The sequence below is a fragment of the Erpetoichthys calabaricus genome, chromosome 8, assembly GCF_900747795.2.
Source record: "Erpetoichthys calabaricus chromosome 8, fErpCal1.3, whole genome shotgun sequence".
Classification (NCBI taxonomy): Eukaryota; Metazoa; Chordata; class Cladistia; order Polypteriformes; family Polypteridae; genus Erpetoichthys; species Erpetoichthys calabaricus.
Genome location: NC_041401.2, coordinates 81,695,772 through 81,715,719, shown reverse-complemented (window position 1 = coordinate 81,715,719; position 19,948 = coordinate 81,695,772). Strand labels below are relative to the sequence as shown.

General features: G+C 37.3%; 1 protein-coding gene across 1 annotated transcript in view; it reads right to left on the bottom strand.

Annotated features, from left to right (window-relative positions):
- Positions 1 to 14,374, bottom strand: part of LOC114655765 (carbonic anhydrase 14-like) — a gene marked incomplete at its 5' end in the record, with an annotated part of 35,035 nt that extends 20,661 nt beyond the window's left edge. The window contains 5 exons of the mRNA XM_051931243.1: positions 577 to 669; positions 5,641 to 5,789; positions 9,271 to 9,438; positions 11,719 to 11,757; positions 14,245 to 14,374. Of these exons, the coding sequence (XP_051787203.1) occupies positions 577 to 669; positions 5,641 to 5,789; positions 9,271 to 9,438; positions 11,719 to 11,757; positions 14,245 to 14,374 (579 nt within the window). The remainder of the gene's footprint in view (positions 1 to 576; positions 670 to 5,640; positions 5,790 to 9,270; positions 9,439 to 11,718; positions 11,758 to 14,244) is intronic.
- Between the last annotated feature and the right edge of the window lie 5,574 nt (positions 14,375 to 19,948).

The window sequence follows — 19,948 nt, the reverse complement described above, 5'->3', positions numbered from 1 at the left end:
TGTTACCATCTATTTAGGGTTATTTACTGTATGAAGCCTACTTCAGAACTAAATTAAAAGCTTCTTTCTGGAATCTTCATGTGGCTAGGTTATTTGGGGCCCAACATTGTACCCCTAAGGCGTTGCTGTGAAAAAGATTGCATTTAGGACAAGCTCCTCCTGGAATAGAAGAAGTGGACTCAGAAAATGGGGAAACAAAAAGTTCAAAAGAAAGGAAAGCCAGAAATTGTTGTCTTGTTCATCAGAAACCCTGTTGGCTACCAAGTGGCAAGTCCAGTGTTATACTTCTTGCCATTGAAAAGTACAACCCCCAAGAAGGAACACCCCTATGCTAACAGCAAGATACTGACAAGAAATTGATCTAAGGACACTGTACATTGCACAAGCAAGCAATGAAGAGGCCCTCCCTAATCATGTTTAATTTTCATCTGTAGTGAGGTATTCTAGATGGTGTTTATATATTAATAACTACCGTAAAAACTAAGTAACAGAGAAAGAAATTACCCGGTGTGTATAGTAAAAGCTAAAAGCTAATGTCACGTTTTTCTTAACGATGTATGGGGGATCAAAACTTACCTCAAAAAAAAATCCCAGAACTGCTATACCATCCTTTTCTTTTAGAGCATCCGTTATACTTGCAAAGCTGTCTTTCATGTGGACAATGTGCAGCTTTAAAATGAAGCCAAAGAAATTTCATCAGGTGTGCCAGTAGAACAGTATAAAATGAAATTGTTTTAAATAAGAACAGTTTGATTCTTTGAAAATACAGCATTGTATTCTTATTAAATGGCAGGGAGCCCGATGCCTTGGAAAGACAAAGTTTTGAGCCAAACCAGACATTGTTTCTTTGTTTGCCATGTTCCCTTTTCCTACATGAATTCTTCTATGGGTTCTGCAGTTCTCTATGTGCATTAGGATAATTGTCAAAAATAAACTGGCCACACATGAGTGTGGGTTTTTGAGTGATCTATGCCTTGAGATTGCTTTCAGGACTGGGCTCTGCCTTTTATCTCATGCTGCCTGGATGAGTCCTGGCACTCCACACCATTGAGCAAGACTGAAAAGGTCTGTAAACAATGGAAGGCTGGCTGTGTACTTGTGAACTCCCCCAAGAAGTTATCTGCTTTAAAAATTAATATAAAACAGGGTAGCTTTTCTCCTTTTCTGCCATTTTGAACTTTTCAGTTTCTCTCTAATTAAATGGATTGTCATTTGTGGTGCACAGGTCTCATGCAAGGCAAAAAAATTCTGATTTGCTTTTTTATTTCTCAATCACTATATTTCTGTGGCTTTAATACATTGTTGCTTACTAAACATGCATTGAAAATGTTATACTCCATCCTTAAACTGTGATTAATGAAGTATCTATCTATCTATCTATCTATCTATCTATCTATCTATCTATCTATCTATCTATCTATCTATCTATCTATCTATCGCATTAAAAATGTTATACTCCATCCTTAAACCGTGATTAATAAAGTATCTATCTATCTATCTATCTAGATTAATAAAGTATCTATCTATCTATCTATCCATCTATCCATCCATCCATCTATCTATCTATCCATCCATCCATCCATCTATCTATCCATCTATCTATCTATCTATCTATCTATCTATCTATCTATCTATCTATCTATTATACTCCATCCTTAAACCGTGATTAATAAAGTATCTATCTATCTATCTATCTATCTATCTATCTATCTATCCATCTATCCATCTATCCATCTATCCATCTATCTATCTATCATCTATCCATCTATCCATCTATCCATCTATCCATCTATCTATCTATCTATTATACTCCATCCTTAAACCGTGATTAATAAAGTATCTATCTATCTATCTATCTATCTATCTATCTATCTATCTATCTATCTATCTATCTATCTATCTATCTATCTATCTATCTATCTATCTATCTATCTATCTATCTAATTGGGTTCCAGCTAGCAGGACATCCTGACATGACATGCTTAATTCTCCTTGTGTTTTTGTCATTAATTAAGAATGGCAGTTTTAGGCTGCTTGGGCTTGCATTTTTATCTTATTTTATGGCTCAGAGCATCAGGGCCATCATAACAACATTATAAGCCCCAGGGCAAAGCCCTAAACTGGAGCCCCTATCTACAAAACCACTCGGCAAGTTACAACATACTAAGATTAGTGTGGGTGTCCAGCGTGCCCATGCGCTTAAGACAACCCTACGGAGTGGTATAATACAGAATGACTCAGTGGTTACTGATGTATCCTTATAGGTGTATACATCAGTTTTTAAAATGTACATACATAATTGTGCACAGTAGTCTTATATGTGTCCCTGGGGTTTTCTCCAGGCACTCAGGTTTCCTATCACATGCTGATTAAGTCAATGGATGAATTTAAATTCATCTGGTATGTTTATGATTGTGCCATGGACACATTCTGTTCTACATAGAGCTGAGTAATACCTTGGTGTGCTGTGTTGAAAGGATGAATTCTTGTTTTCCACAGTCACATACTAAGTGACCTACATATGTGGATTGATTGATAGATAACTCTGGAGATCTTTATATACTTGTTATCACATTTTAGAACCTAAATTAGAGGAAAGTATTTTCACCTTCTTGATTTCCTCTATTTTTGCTTATTCATAACAAATTGTTTCTGGTCTCTAAAATACAAAAGACAACCAGAGTAAACACAATACAGTTTTTAAATGATTATTTGATCTATTGAAATTATTGATCGTAAACTTAAAACCTGTGCTGTAACAACTGCAAATTGCTTCCAATAACTATAAATCAGTCAATTTTGTCCTCCTCTTCTCTACAGATTGTTTTTAATTCAGCCACATAGGAGTGTTTTTAACTCCACCTGTCACAATATCTCAATGGTGTTCAAAAGTCAAGACTGACTAGGCCAATTTTTTTTTCAGCCATTCAGAGTTGGACACACTCTTGTACTTTGGGTCATTGTCCTTATGCATAACCCAATTGTGTTTGAGCTTTACATCATGGACTAATGATGACCAGACATTTTTCTTCAATACGTTCTGGTAGAACGCTGAATTTATGCCTTCCTCAAGTTTCCCAGGGCCTGAAGTAGTAAAGCATCCTCTCAGTATCACACTACCACCACCGTATTTCTCTGTGGGTATGATGTTCTTATTGTGGAAAGCTGTGTTACACCAGGTGTAACAGAACCCATGTCTTCCAAAAAGTTCCACTTTTGACTCATCAGTCCACAGAATATTATTCCAAAAGTTTTGGTGGTAATCAAGATGAGTTTTGGCAAATGTTATAGACAAGCTTTTACGTTCCTCAGTTTAGCTGTGGTTTTTGCCTTCCAGCACTCCCTTGGATGTAATTTTTGTTCAGAATCTTTCTAATGGTGGAGCTATGAACACTGACATTAACTGAGCCAAGAGAAGCCTTCAGATACAAATGTTCATCTGGGTTCTTCTGTGACTTCCCAGATGAGTTTTCAATGCACTCTTGAAAGTAATTTTGCTATGCCAGTCACTGATAGGTAGATTTACCACTGTTCAAAATTTTCTCCATTTGGAGATGATGGCTTTTTAGGTAGTTTGCTTAAAGTTCCAGGGATTCAGAGATTACTTTGTAACCTTTCTGGAATTCTCTTGACTGAGGCACTGTGTGCTGCTTGTCAAGACCTTTAAGCCCACTTCACATTGCTGGAAAGATTCTACTTAAGTGTTGTTTAGATTCATTAGGGCTGGCAGCAGTCAAGCTTGGGTGTGTCTAGTCTAATTTAACCTGTTATTTAAATTTGGATCATTGGTTGACTGAGTGACTAAGGAGGTGACTTTGTCACATGGGTTATTAAAGTGTTTAACTTTCTTCTTCCAGTAAATCAAATGATCATTTAAAAACTTGTTTTTACTTAGGTTGTCTTTTGTATTATACTAAATTTGTTTGGTAATCAGAAACAAGTGTTATGTATAATGAAAAACAGAGGAACTCGGGAAGGGAACAAATACTTTTTCACAGCACTGTACACTGCACTCTGTTGCTGATTTCATATATAAGCATTCACTCTCTTCCCCCACTTTCTTTTTTTTTAATTTATTAAAAGCAAGTAACATTCCATACAATCAAGTCAAACTTACCAAACCTGAATTCAGCCCCCACTCAAGAGAGAGCAAATAAGAGAATCATTTTCCCCACTAGATGCTTATTCTAAAATGTTATTCATTAAGATACTGTAAGTCTGCATGCTAGTAGTGTGGTGAAGGCAATTACAGTTTGTCCTCCAATTTATGCCCATCTGGGAGTACACAAACAGCTGTTAATAGGTTTAGAATGATTGTGACACCACGGCTGTCTGATAGGCAGATTTTTGTCCAGAATTACATTAATTTGGTGCCGGCCCAAAATATGTGGCCTAGTGAGACTGGATCTTGATTGTAACATTCACAGGTTGAACCTTGGAAACATTTGACAATTTTAAAGATGACAAACGTGCTCGATAAAAGATTTTAAGTTGAATGATTGTATGATTTTTTGTGTATATGGAGTTAGTGTGAGTTCTGTGCGTGGCTGCCTTCCACTCCTTTTCTGAAATATTACGTGTGAGATCCTTTTTCCACTATACTCTGGGAACTTTGAAAGGAAGGGACTTTAAAATGGTTTTATATATTATAGAAATAATATTTCTTCTGGAATAGAACTTGGTAGGAGGTGAGGAAAAATGGGCAAGTTCCGTTTAACAACATTTCTAATTTGAAGGTAGTGGTAAAATTGTGTTGATGCAAAGTTAAATTTGAAGCATAATTGCTTATAGGATACGAAGACATTATCTGTATACAATTCTCCAAGTGTTTTAATCTCGTACGTTTTCCAAACAATAAATACTGTGTAGGTTTGAGAGAGAGTAGAAAAAGGGGGCAATCATGTAGAAGCGCAACAGAGAAAAGCTTCTGTCTTGAAGTGCTTCCTACATTTGGTTCCATATTCTGAGTGAAGGAAGGACAATTGGATTACTACTATATTGAAAAAAACTTAACAATTACTGGGGCAAAAAGGAATATAAAGGAGTACAGCAGGATATTATTTCTATTGCAGACCGGGCTTCAGTATGTTCGCCAATTTGTGCCAATGTCCAGGTCTTTATAGCTTGTATATTTGCCATCCAGGAATAAAATTGAAGGTTTGGTAGTGCCATGCCACCTTCTACTTTAGCTCATTGTAGAGTCACCCTTTGGATGTCTGGGTGTTTTCAATTCCAAATAAATGAGGTTATGTTTGATTCTAATTTCTTAAATTTTTTTTCCTGCTCTCCAAAAGTTTTAAATAAATATACACAATCTTTAGCCTTATGAGGGAAGTTAAGTGATGAAATCTTCCTGTCTTCAGTCTTAAACAATTTGTTTATTCTGGCCCAAGTGTAATTTTCATTATTTTACTCTTTTGTATCATTTTTGTGTGCATTCCATTAGCAGTTCTTCTCTATGTGTGTGCTGAATCCCTATTGTACTTGTTATATAACAACTGCATTGACCCAAGTGTCATCAAAACTGTGTCCTAGTAATCAGCCACGTGACATCACACATTCATTAGCATTAATTATGATCATATTGTCCCCAAATGAGACATGCTTGTTGCCAGAATGTATGATCTTAAACCTACTTACCTCCACTGGCATCTGTTTAGAGTCTATTTGGTGTTCAGACCCATTTTCACCGGCCTTTCCCCAGTGTAGATGAAACTGCAGAGCCTTGTATTTCCCAGTAAGTTTTCCACCACTAATTTTTGCTGCACTCTGTGCAAGGCTTACTTCAACTGTAAGGTGATAGAAAGCAGCAAGTCAGCACTTTTGATTGTTTCAAAAAGGGTATTTCACATAACAATAGAATAATTAAGGAAATGTACAATGTCAAAGTCGCAGGTATCACTATAATTTGCCTGTTGTGGTTTGGTCTTGGCTAGCATATGAGTTCTGAAAAACCACCCCCAATACAATTTTGCACCCTCCACCCTTAATTGACTTGCTATCTCCAGCTCGGCAAGAGTACATACTTCCTTTTATTGTTAAAGTATTTACAGGTTATATTTGTGAGATGTAGAAGCTCATTCAATATATACTTCCCTTTATTGTTAAAGTATTTACAGGTTATATTTGTGAGATGTAGAAGCTCATTCCATATGCCCTGTCTTGATGATCCTTTTAAAGATCTGCATTTAGCAAGACAGCATTTCACCTGATGTGGTTATGGTCATGGCAGCAATGTATGTAAAGAGGCAAATTATAATTTTTGGAAAATTTTCTGAAAACCTCTCACTCCTCAATTGATGGAACATCAATCTTCACACATTTTTAGCAGGCATATTGTTCCATTCCTACATAAATGCATTATAAAAGTACTTATGAAGGTGAGATTACATCCTCACAACACCTCAAGACATATTTTACTAGGACGAGTTGTGTGAATGGTGCATGTAGAGATATTAAATGAAAATCTTGTGTTAGAAGTAGTAAATAGAGGATTGGAACAGGGCATATGGAGCAAGGGATACAATATTTGTTTTCATTTGGTTCAAAATGTATTTCATTTTTTTATTTTTTAAATAAGATCATTTTCTTCATTGTGTCTCAATTAACCAGATCAAATGTAAAAGAAACTAGTAGATCTTTAAAAAGTTTTCTTGAACCGACACTACAGTTTGAGACATATGAATGTGAAAGTGGTACTGTGCGGATTAGACCTTCCAAAATTCTGCTTATCTCTTCTAGAAAATGCATTCTGGGTGCTCAGCTACATTTTGGTGAGTCCATAATTTGTGTACTGCTGTATTCCAAATTTGAGTTCAGATGTGAGGGCGGTGTGTCAATAAAGCATTAATTACACTGGTCTGTAAAACAAACTTTTGTTCCCGTCAAACTTTTTAGGTGTTCTTTATAGATTTGACACATCCAGTTAGGAACATTTAAAATAAAAAAAAAACACAGAAAAAAATTAAATTAAAATGAATTATTTAGACTTTACAAAAATTATAAATTACACGTACATCACAAAAAGTAATCACTTGGTAGTTTTTTCCACTTCATGCTGGAATGACCCGTGAAAGTCTGCTAACACCGACTCATTCTGTGTTCCTCTCTACCCCTCAAAAATTTGATTAACCAGCAACTTTTGTTGCCTCAAAGGCAGGCTGTGTATTCTTACTCTTTGCTCTTGCTTGTCCCAGACCGAGACAATGGATGGATCAACCTGACCGTATGTATTTCTGTATAAACCATTTAAAGCAACTTCCTGTCTTCTGTGTAATTAGAAAGCTTCTTTCTACACTTTCAATTATAAATTTTAATAAGACAATAGACCAAAATACTTTTTGGGAGAAAAAACTAGCAAATACTTGATTTTGGGCTGTTACTACCTCTACTAACATTATAAACATGGAAGAAAGGCATTTTCAGTTTAACGTAATGTAAAAAATATATCATAAACATGAAAAGTACTTTTGCCATAAAATAAATGTAAGGTATTTAAAACAGTCATTCACTAAATATAATACCTTACAGAAACTGTCTGGTGGTAGGGAAATCTTAATTTCATAAATGGATTTAGCACATCTAAATCTATACAACACAAAGTGCAAAGCAGTGATATCTATTCCAGCTCATTCTAACACAGAATTGTTGGGGTTCAGTACAGCGGCTCTGAAGTACACTGCTCAACAACAAATCATAAAACACAAAAATAAATTTGAAATGTAATAACACATCAGAAAACACAAAAGCAAAAACAAAAAATTGATTATGCAAAAAAATACATTAGTACACACAAATAAATGGTAAACTATAAAAACAAGACAGAAAACATAAAATTTAAAATGCAAAAACAAGTCAGAAACCGTCACTGAAAAGCTGTGATTCAATTGGGACGTACTTCAGCTCTCACTATTTTTTCACTTCGGATTGGTCAGTGCACTGCTCTCTTCTTTTGCATGCTTCCCAATTTTTTGCATAGTCATTTGTTGCTCCTTTTGCATTTGTTGCTTCTGATTCATATTTGCACTTCCAATTTGTTTCTGCATTTTCAGTTTGTTTTTGTGTATCTGAATTTGTTTTCAATTTGTGTTCTCTGAATTGTTTTACTGCGGTGGGTTGGCACCCTGCCCGGGATTGGTTCCTGCCTTGTGCCCTGTGTTTGGCTCCAGCAGACCCCCGTGACCCTGTGTTCAGATTCAGCGGGTTGGAAAATGGATGGATGGATGAATTGTTTTAGCAGTTTATTTCTTTTTGCATTTTCCACTCGTTTTTGTGTTTTGATTTGTTTTGGCATTCAATATATGGTTGTGCATTATCCATTTGTTTTGTGTTTTCTGATTCATTTCTCCATGTATACAGTATGCTTTCAAGTTTCCAATTTGTTTTTGTGATTTCTGATTTGTTTTTACACCGTATAATTTGTTTTTGCATCTAGAGATCTTTAATTTGTTTTAGCACAATGCACCTCAGGACCACCGTAGTTCAAAATTTAAGTCAACTATATCTAACTCGGGGGCGGCACGGTGGCGCAGTGGTAGCGCTGCTGCTTCACAGTTAGGAGACCCGGGTTCGGTTCCCGGGTCCTCCCTGCGTGGAGTTTGCATGTTCTCCCCGTGTCTGCGTGGGTTTCCTCCGGGCGCTCCGGTTTCCTCCCACAGTCCAAAGACATGCAGGTTAGGTGGACTGGTGATTCTAAATTGGCCCTAGTGTGTGCTTGGTGTGTGGGTGTGTTTGTGTGTGTCCTGCGGTGGGTTGGCACCCTGCCCAGGATTGGTTCCCTGCCTTGTGCCCTGTGTTGGCTGGGATTGGCTCCAGCAGACCCCCATGACCCTGTAGTTAGGATATAGCGGGTTGGATAATGGATGGATGGATGGATATCTAACTCGTTATATCTAACAACTAAGATAGGATGCCAGCCCATTGCACAGGGTACACTCATTCAAATGCCCACTTTCACACTCAGTCTTAGTGGGCCAATATACAATAATCAATCAATGTAATCTATATATCTTTGGAATATGGGAGAAACTGGAAAACCTGGGGAAAAACAATGCAAATCTGAGGGGTCCTAGACTCTGGGGGTGTGAGGCAAATGCACCACAGTGGCACAGTAATGTGATCAGTATTTCAAATGCTATTGACATTTGCAGTTCACTTTTAATCTAAGGAACATGCACATGTTCAGTTACAGTGATTAAGGTATTGCTTGACTGGTCTGCATGAACATGAAGTAAAATGAGTTTTATATTATGTAAGAGTTTACAGACTTACCAGTATAACCATTGTTCATCACATCCGCGGTAATGACGTTGTCGTATCCTTCAAACATGAATTTTTTCAGACTATAGTCCAGTACAGCTACATTTCTGACAATATTTACAGGTGACTGAGCTTTTCCTCCACATTTAGAATTTGCCATACTGCTCCAAAGAGGGGGTTCTAAGAAATAAAAGGATGAGAAAAATTGTTTATATTACGGTAAACTGTTTTGAAAATCTCCTTGTCAGTGGTGTTTGTTATATGGAAAAGGCAGGCTTAGCATTAAAATGAAATGATTATTTGAATTATATTACATTTTATGTTTTCTATCAAGTAATGCCACTTATTCTGCACTTGGGAGTTTTAATTTTGAAATGCCTCTGAAATTTGTGTGAGCAAAGTTCCTAATAGCCTCAACAAGTGCAGATTATTAGTCATGGAGGCTTTTCACTTTTAGCCTTAGTATGAATTTATCTTATTCTCTCTGGGTCTGGGGCATAAACTCTGAAGCCATGTCATGACACAGGTAAACAGTCAAGTCTGGTTTAAAAATGATAAAGCCCTTAAAAATATCATTCGTAGTGTACAGCAAAGTATCTGTACGTCTCAGGACACATTTCGAGTCTTCTGTTAATGGCAAGGTTGTCAGTATACTATGTTGAAATTGACTGGTTTTACTACATATTTCATTAAATTATCCAAGTGGAGGAAAACACCTTGCATCTGTTCAGTGAAAGGAAGGATTTAGGAAATACCATCCTAATGTGTCTAAATAGTGTTTGAAAAACGTTCAGCAAAGATCTTTTTATTGGGTATTTGGTATTTGGATATTTGAGAAATTGTCTTTTCTCATGACTTTTACTACCGACAAAAGTATAGGGATTACTACAGTACACAAGTTTTTAACAATAGATTTTTACTGTGCCATGATAAAAATTCAATTCAAGATTCTGCTTGATAACTTTAATTTTAATAATTTTAAGGGAAGTTATTTTCACACAGGAGACAAAATATTAAAAGTTTGCATTTATTACATGTAAAATCTATACATTATAAAATTTGTCACTATCAAAGGTCATTTTCCTGAGGCCAATGAGAATATATTTGAACTTAAGGAAGAAAATCTAATGAATAACATCTGGAAAGAAGTGCACTTGTAAACTATTGACCTTTGTTTATGGTGAATGCTTTCATTGCAAATAATAACCAAAGTGAGTTAATTGTGTTTATGTGGTTTATACCCGCTTATACCCTTTCAGAGGTCTCCAAATAAATGTGCTGCTTTGTTCTCTTCATAGTAGTGTAAATGTTGTGAATCCTGGTCAATGCTAATCTGTAACCTTGAACAAAACTCTCACAAGGATTTGCTTATATTGATATTCAGGGCTGGGCTATTGTAGAAAATGAGCAGAGGATCTCCATGCCAGATAGTAAGGTACCACTGATGTCATCTTTACAAATCTTATATGCTAGTCAGACATTCAGTAGTGTTCTACAGTAATGATTTATCTGATCTTTGTAATAATGTCTTTGCAGTTTTTCCCTATTGGAAAACTGTGACCAATATTCTTAATGGAAAAATCCTGTGAGTCCGCTTATGCTAACCAAACTCAAGGGAAGATGTCCACCGCTGAATACACAAGAGACCGCCAAGCTGAAAATAAACCTATATTATTTAATAATAGATATACAACTGAGAACTAAATGAAATAAGCAAGAACAAGGAAAGAAGATGCAAGACACTGCTGTTTTTAAAAGGTATGACTTCTTTTTGAATGCATCATTATTCTGAAAAAGAGCACCAGCCTGGGTCCATATTTCCAGCTTAATTTACAACAGAAAAACATTTTAAAATTCTTTTTTTTTTTTAATTTATTTTGCTTTATACAATTTCTTGTATTGGGAATTTATTAATTAGTCTTCGCATACCCCTTGGGTCTCAGAGCTCAGGGTCAGCCACTGTACAGTGCAACTGGAGCAATTGTCCATTAAAGACCTTGCTCAATGGCCCAGCAGAGAAGGATCCCTTTTGACAATAACAGAGATTCGAACTGGCAACCTTCTGGATACCAGCGCAGATCTTTGGCCTCAGTGCCACCACTATGTAAAAAATGTACATTAACTATAAAAAAAATCACAACTATGTAAAAAATACACATTAACTGTAAAAAGCATATATACTTTACAAATGCAACAATTGTTAATGACATAAAACATTGAGGAAGAAACAAGAATAAAGGAAAGCAAAAACTTGAGGCAGTATTTGTGAATTAAATCAAAAACCCTCACTTGACCTTTCTGCACCTTGGACATTTCCCCAGCACAAACTGGCTCAAATGAAGAACGGAGTTTTATCCAGATACATTAAAAGAAAAACTATGCAATGTTTAAAAGAAAACTATGCAATGTCTAAATGAACTTCTTAGTTATCTTTTAGTTGTAATAACCAGTAAACATTACCTGTACACGAGCCAGACGTCTCAGCAATATAACACCAATCTACAAAAAATACCAAACAATAAAAATGTTATAAATCAAAAGTAGTAGTAACTGTTGTTTTTATAAATCAAAAGTAGTAACAACTGCTTTCTGGCTCATGTCTAGAAAGCTACAGTTCAAACATTTTCCTCAGGCCTACATAATGCTAAATGGGAAAGCATGTTTATCCTATTGCCAGATTTGCCTTCATTTTGCCTATTAAGTCATACTGACAAGAGACAAGCGTGTCTTTTTTTTTGTTGTTTTTTAATTTATGCCACAATAGAATAGGCTACGTTTAACAATTTTTGCGTACTATCTCTTCCCTACAGACATCTTCGGTCTGTGTTACTGACCCAGATATAAATGAAGCCAGGCTCGATGTGTTTTACTATTTGCCATTATATTTACGCATCTTAACCAAAGGCAGTTTTTCGCTAAATCGTGCATTTGCTGTGAAATGTCGACACGAGCCGATGGAAAGCATTTCAGTGCCAAGCGAACTGCTTGTTTCAGATGCAGTGTCGGACTTGCTGCAGGTAAAGATTTGGCTTTAGTCGACTTTAACCACATCCATTCTTTTTTAGATAAACTAGATTCGTTTTAAAGAATGATTCTACCGAATATTTCTTATGAATACAAAAATGAAGCGGTCGTGCAGAGGAGGCCTTAGGCTGACTAACCCTACGCGGGGCCGGTTACGTCAAACGCTGTTACCGGTATGTCTGGACTGAACAAACATGCGTACGAATTTAATAAAAATAATGCTAACAAATTTCCGATTACAGTATTCAGCGAAATTTTCGCAAGATAACACGCGTAATTTATCAAAATATAACGATATAATCTATTTAAAAAGTGCATTTCATAATTCCAATACCACAACAGTGCATGCGAAATGCAATACGGTGTCGTGCGGAAATTAGCAGGGCTCTTCTAGAAAAGTAGCCAAATTATATACTCTGTACTGTATACCCTGAGGGCGGCACGGTGGCGCAGTGAGTAGCGCTGCTGCCTCGCAGTTGGGAGACCTGGGGACCTGGGTTCGATTCCCGGGTCCTCCCTGCGTGGAGTTTGCATGCTCTCCCCGTGTCTGCTTGGGTTTCCTCCGGGCGCTCCGGTTTCCTCCCACAGTCCAAAGACATGCTGGTTAGGTGGATTGGCGATTCTAAATTGGCCCTAGTGTGTGCTTGGTGTGTGGGTGTGTTTGTGTGTGTCCTGCGGTGGGTTGGCACCCTGCCCGGGATTGGTTCCTGCCTTGTGCCCTGTGTTGGCTGGGATTGGCTCCAGCAGACCCCCGTGACCCTGTGTTCGGATTCAGCGGGTTGGAAAATGGATGGATGGATGGATGTATACCCTGAGTCTCAATATGCAGGATGTCAGTCATAACTCATGTTGATGTCATTTCACCCGGTTATCAATAGCGATACATGTTTTTGTGCATTAATATTTGGGCTATGGAATGTCTTCATAGACGTAAATGTACGGAATTTGACCTTTAAAGAGGGATTTTTAAAAGGGTTCCTGTTAGAAGCATCTCAAATAAATATAAACTGGAGAATATAACTTGACATACACACACACACACACTCACACACACATATATATATATACATACATACATACATATACACACACACACACTATATACACATACATACACATGCATATATATTTATACACACACACACACACATATATATATAATATACATACATATACACATATATATATATATATACACACACATATATATATATATGACATATATATACTGAAAAATACAACTTGACAAATCCGCCCGAATGGGACACGCAGACCTCAAAAGCCCCACTTGCCACCCCCAAACACCTCTTTTGCGGCCGTGCTCCTTCCCATCACTGGAACGTTTGAAATAAGACCACCCATGGTTTTGTGTAATTGTAAATTTACGTTGTACGCTACATACACTGGAGGTGGTACGCACGGCGCAGCTCAGCTCAACATATTAAAAATAGAGACTGAACAGAGAATAGACCACACTTTGGGAAGCACAGGACCACACTTTGGGAAGCACTGTCCTAGTGGGTACATGTACACGAATTGGGCTGTACCCCTTTACTAAATTTACTCTTTTTTTTCATAGGATTAGCAATAACAATCATAGTTCATCGGTGTATTTCTGCATATTTACACCTGCGTGCTCCAACTATGGATTAAGATGGCTGTCTGTCTTCTTAAACAGCACAGACACAAGACGTGACTTCTGTATGAAGCCAGACGTCAGAACGTCCATCTATTTATGATGTGTTATTTCTTCACTATTATATACTGTGTACTACTATATATCATGTCTGATTAAATGCATAATGGCTGTACAGCTATAATAATTATTGTGTATCCTTCCTTTGATCATTTAATCATATCCTGTGGTCATAGTAATATTTCTCACTGGTCATACAATCATCTGTATATTAAAAAACATCTGCAAACCTTCATCATACCACAGCACCACAAAGTTGTACATACCTGCTCCTGCAGTTGACCTAACAATGGCTCCACCACCTTGGCGACCTGTGGATGCAAAAAAACAATGAGTTGGAGCAGAACGGTGAAGCAGACGCAGCGTTTTGCTATTGCGATTTGGGCATTTGGCTGTTCAATACTTGCGTTGTAAATCCACTACTAAACAATGTTATTTATTGAGGTCACATTAACAGTGGTGTCATGTGAAGCAGTGTCCATCAGTGCCGGCTAGAAAGAAAATGAGATCGCTAGAAACTCAGTTTAAAGCAATCTGACAGACTAGGGACACAGGAAATTAGGTACCATATAGCAGACACTTTTCTGTCACTTATGCTACTAAAGTCGTGAGCCAATGCGGTGTTGTAAAATTAACTTTCCTCACCTGTTCTAAATAAAGATGAAATTTTCATGCATCTTGATTATCCTCATCCGGCGCTTTTTTTGCTTAATTCTTAATTTTTCAGCACCACTTTTCTCCTCTCTTTTACCTTTGCTCTCCATTGTAAAATGGTTAAATGTAGTGAGCGGATGGAGTTCGATTGTCACGCGTGCGGGGTTGGACTGTTTGGGAGGGGGTAACTCATTTTCCCCTGCAGCAGGGGTTCCCAGACCTTTTAAGTCTTGCTTACCCCCCCCCCCCCCCTCCTTTCAGCTCCACAGATTATACCTACCACCTTAACAATGCCTCGTGTACACATGGTATCAATAATTGGTATACCATAGACATTACAAAATAACTTTTTCGGTATTTTCTTATTTTTGTATTTATTCTACTTAATCATTATTAATGTGATCGGTGTTCTTAAACAGTTTCTGCAAGTTTGATGAAATGCATGAGAGTTTTAGTCTTAAGCACTTCTCAATTGAAAGTCGGTCTGTACTTGGATTTTAGCGGTATGTGTGCAGATAAAACGGCACTGGTAGAAATACCAGAGGTTGAAAATGGCAAAAGGTACCTCACAGCCATGTTTGAAAAAGCTCTGGATATTCAGTATGTAAACTTCAAACGTTTGCTAATAGTCTGTGTTGATATTCGCTTCAAGTCTTCATTTGTGGCAATACTGAAGTCTCTTGCTGACTTAGTGGGAGATAAGGAGTGTTGGCGCTGCCACAACAATCAAAAGAATTGCGCTTCTAAAAGATCGCACCGACAATCGCAGTAAAGTATAATTGTTACTGCACAGCCAGATGTTTCAGATGTGTGACATGTTCATGGTTATCTCGTTTGACACAGTCCGCCCTGTCGACTTGGCTGCAGGTAAGAATTCATTCCGGGAAGGAATAACCTGCGTATTGTTTTCATTTTGACGTCTGATCAAAAATGCAAGCTTGTTAATCATTGCCTTGGTTTTATCACGCGTATTAAATATATTAGTGCCTGACAGACTGATAAACTTTGAAGTCATTTACATGTCTGAAAAGGGGCATAATTTCAAGAATCATCCGGCGCCTTGTAAGCAGTTTGAAAGGGGGAATGGATCTTTATGACTTTTTCTTGTAGGCGTCTCCTTAGTAGCGCCGGTTTCATGGTAGCGACCTTTGGGCACCAGGAAAGTTTTTTGTGAATGCTGGAGCATCTTACTTTTAATTATGCAATGCATTTCCTTTCGCGGTTTCCCTCGTCAGTCTGATGTTAAGGTCGAGAGAGAGAGCGAGAGAACGATAGATAGATAGATAGATAGATAGATAGATAGATAGATAGATAGATAGATAGATAGATAGATAGATAGATAGATAGATAGATAGATAGATATCACAGGCGCCTACGGTCTGTTTTCCTATGTTAAGGTTGAGACAGACAGACAGACAGACAGACAGACAGACAGACAGACAGACAGACAGACAGATAGATAGATAGATAGATAGATAGATAGATAGATAGATAGATAGATAGATAGATATCACAGGCGCCTACGGTCTGTTTTCCTATGTTAAGGTTGAGACAGACAGACAGACAGACAGACAGACAGACAGACAGACAGACAGATAGATAGATAGATAGATAGATAGATAGATAGATAGATAGATAGATAGATAGATAGATATCACAGGCGCCTACGGTCTGTTTTCCTATGTTAAGGTTGAGACAGACAGACAGACAGACAGACAGACAGACAGACAGACAGACAGATAGACAGACAGATAGATAGATAGATAGATAGATAGATAGATAGATAGATAGATAGATAGATAGATAGATAGATATCACTGGCGCCGAGAGTCTGTTTTTTCCTACTTTTCCTCACTATTCTGTCACTGCCACCCTCCTGAATTTCCTGCGTTTCTTAGCTACACGTACACGTTTTTTTTTCTCCCCCAGGCTCCACCCCTCTGGATTGCCGCTTATTTTGTCAGAGCTGTCTCTGTCAGGCTGCCCTTCAGATGCTCTTTTCCGTTCCTGCTGTCAGCAAGCGGGGTGGGAATGCACGTCAGTAGAGATGGGCGATACTCCTCCTGAAAACGATACTGATACAAGTATTTCATGTGTTAGTATTTCCGATACCGGCATTGAGAATTTTTAAATAGCACAGGAACTAGTTTTCAAATGATGTTTTAGAATGGCCATTATTATTACAGGCCACTCTGTATTTAAATTAACTAAAATCCTTACACAGCATCAATGTTACCATACCACATTTATTGCAAAAAATATATATATTAATAGAATTAACACGCCCTGTCATTTTCTAACCGATTTAATCCAGACCTGTGTCGTCGGTTGGGGTCTGGAGAATATCCCAGCTAGCACAAAGCGTAAGGTAAGAACACAAACTCTGGACTGAATGCCAGTCTATCACATGGCGAACACACACACACACACACAAACCCTCACACACACACTCACACACTCCGGCCAATTTAAAGTTGAAAATCCACTCCACCTAATCTGCACGTCTTTGGACTGTGAGAGGAAACCCTAAGAACCTGCAAACTCCTCACAGCAAGGCCCTGGGTCACAAACCTTGGATTCCTTACTGAGACACATAAGCACCACTGCTCCATTCCACCGTGCCACCCAGAATGAATATACAAACATGATAAAAAAAAAAATAGTATGAACTTTTACGTTTTCATAAAGATTGGGTCATTTCTTCAATACATGTAGAACAGATTGTGACCCAATCATTTCACAAAAGTACTTAAACCGATTCCCGTCAAACACTAAATAATATTCCCACATTTGCATTTTCTATTATAATTTGCCTTCTTGTTTTAATTGAGAATAATTTTATCATATTAGCCTTAATTTTAGTCAAGCTTCAAATTTTTTTCAGAAAAAGTAAAATTTTTACACTTAATCCTAGTTTACCTCTGCGGGTGCGAGTGAGGGAACAATCCCTGGATGGGGCCGGCAGCTCATCACAAGGTGAACACACACACACGACACGCACACATCAGGGACCAGTTTAACATTGTCAACCAGCCTATCTTTGGACTGTGGGAAGAAACAGGAACACAAGACGATTTTAACAATAAAAAATTACGTCTGCGGTGGGCTGGCTCCCTGCCCGGGGTTTGTTCCTGCCCTGTGTTAGGATATAGCGGGTTGGAGAACGAATGACTGACTGACAAAATTACGTATAGGATTGTATTTTATTATACTATACGTTGTTATTATTCAATTACAATTTTAAATCCACTAAAGCTGCAAAGTATTTATTTACATTTTAAGAACTAGTTTCAGATAAGATGAAACTAATTTTCAATATAGGCATCGCTATGAAGTCTTAGACTATCATTCTTATTGGTGCTTTACACTATTGTCTTCTCCATTCCGCTAACAGCAGGCTTTACATTTCTTGAAGTATCAATGAGTGGTAAACGGCAAAATGTTAACTGAACTAAAACGTCTTCAGTAAACCACAGTCTACATAACCCAGCAGCAAAGTTACCTGGATAACATCTTGTACCTCTTTGCAATCTCTCCCGTAACGTCCTTCTGGCAATGGTTGCAGCTAAATCACCGTGTTTCATATTTGCATCGTTTGCTTTTTAAAGGTTTAAATAGGATGCTTGTTTTTTCCTCTGTGCTGCTTCTCCTCACAAATACTGAGCTGTATGCTTTTTCATCTGTGAAAAGTAGTAGTATATTGCGCTAGGCTTTCAGTCAGCCATTGTTGTACACAGGGGGCACTTGGTGCCAGGGGCGCAGGTTTATGGCATTCTTGCATCACAGCGCGCGTCTGCTCATTTCAGTACATGCGAGCAGAAAGTGTGTTGGGACATTTTAACGTCTTTGCAAGAACCTTGCTGCCATATCTTACAGAAAAAAAAGTAATCGATATTTTCTAATGGTTCTCAATACTAAATGAGTACAGTTTGAGTTTTGAAGTATCGATTACAATGGTATCGATCTTGCTAACCCTAATCTTCAGCACCTTTCCTCTGTGTTCTTGTGTCTGAACCTCTCTTTTGATTGGTGCTTCCTTTGCTCTACTTAGACTCATTTAAGGTGTCTTGGTCACTTCTATTCCCATCTTTGAAGGTGACTTTCAGTGTACCTCCTACACCCTTTACTCAGGACTCACACCTGCACCTCCTCTTTCGATGACATCACCAAAGCCAAACTGACCAATCACACCAAAGCCAAACAGACCAATCACTTAAGAGTTTTATTATATTGCAGATTCGTATTCCATTTAAGCCTGCATGTTATAATGGCTATATTTGTTAAGAGTTTTTCCCTAAAGTTAATGTAGATCTGAACATTATGCAAAGCTGAATTTAAAATTAACTTATTTTTTGTAAGATTTTTAATGTATACACGATTTTTCAATATTTTTTTTTTTCATTCCATGCTACTTTACATCAAATATATTCTAGAAAAAAAAGTTAAAATCATAGCAAATTGTCAGCAACAAATTAAATTAGCATTGTTTAGCCTAACCAAGCTTGATAAAGTTATTTTAAATTCAGCCCTTTGTTTTCTGAAGATGTGTTTCTAGTAGAGGCCATGCGTAACAAAAAGCAAGAAAGAATGTTTCTTCAGCTTCACTGCAACTAAGTCAAAGAGCCCAAGTATTATTAGTGAGTTTGTTTGAAACAAAAAGGAAGATGATACAGATAAAAAAGCCAATGGCAAAAGACAGTCCTCAGGGAACATAAATGATACTGTCTACTATTTTCAGCAATTAATGTTTGAACACTTGGGTTTTTCAGTACATTTATGAGCTGAGGTGAATTAAGTTAACTGCAAGTATCATCTATCCATCCATCCATCCATCCATCCATCTTTCTATCTATCTACTGTATCTAATCACCATGTTAATGTGTTGACATGACATTTACTTGTTTCAGTGAAGAGCTAGGTTTTTTAAAAAAAAAAAACAGAGTAATCAACAGTGTTTCAAGATACACAAGAAATTCAAGTGAATAAAATTACTAGCACAATTAGGCAGGTGAAACAATGCTTCAATGATAAGGATATCTGAATGTGTTTATTATAAAGACACTAAAGACCAAACCAATTTAAGCAAACATAACATTTACCAGACTTGGATCAAGAATTAAAGGAGCAATACAGATAATGTGTAATTAAAGTGATTTGGAAGTTCATTTTGATGAATTGGGAATGGGATCAATGGAAGACCCCCTTTGTTGACCTTATTAGGGAAAAGTTCTCTTTGAGAGGTCTGTGCTTTCTCCGGAGTCATACATAGACATTGCCCTTTTGCAAACTAAATTAACATTGAGCACATCACAATTG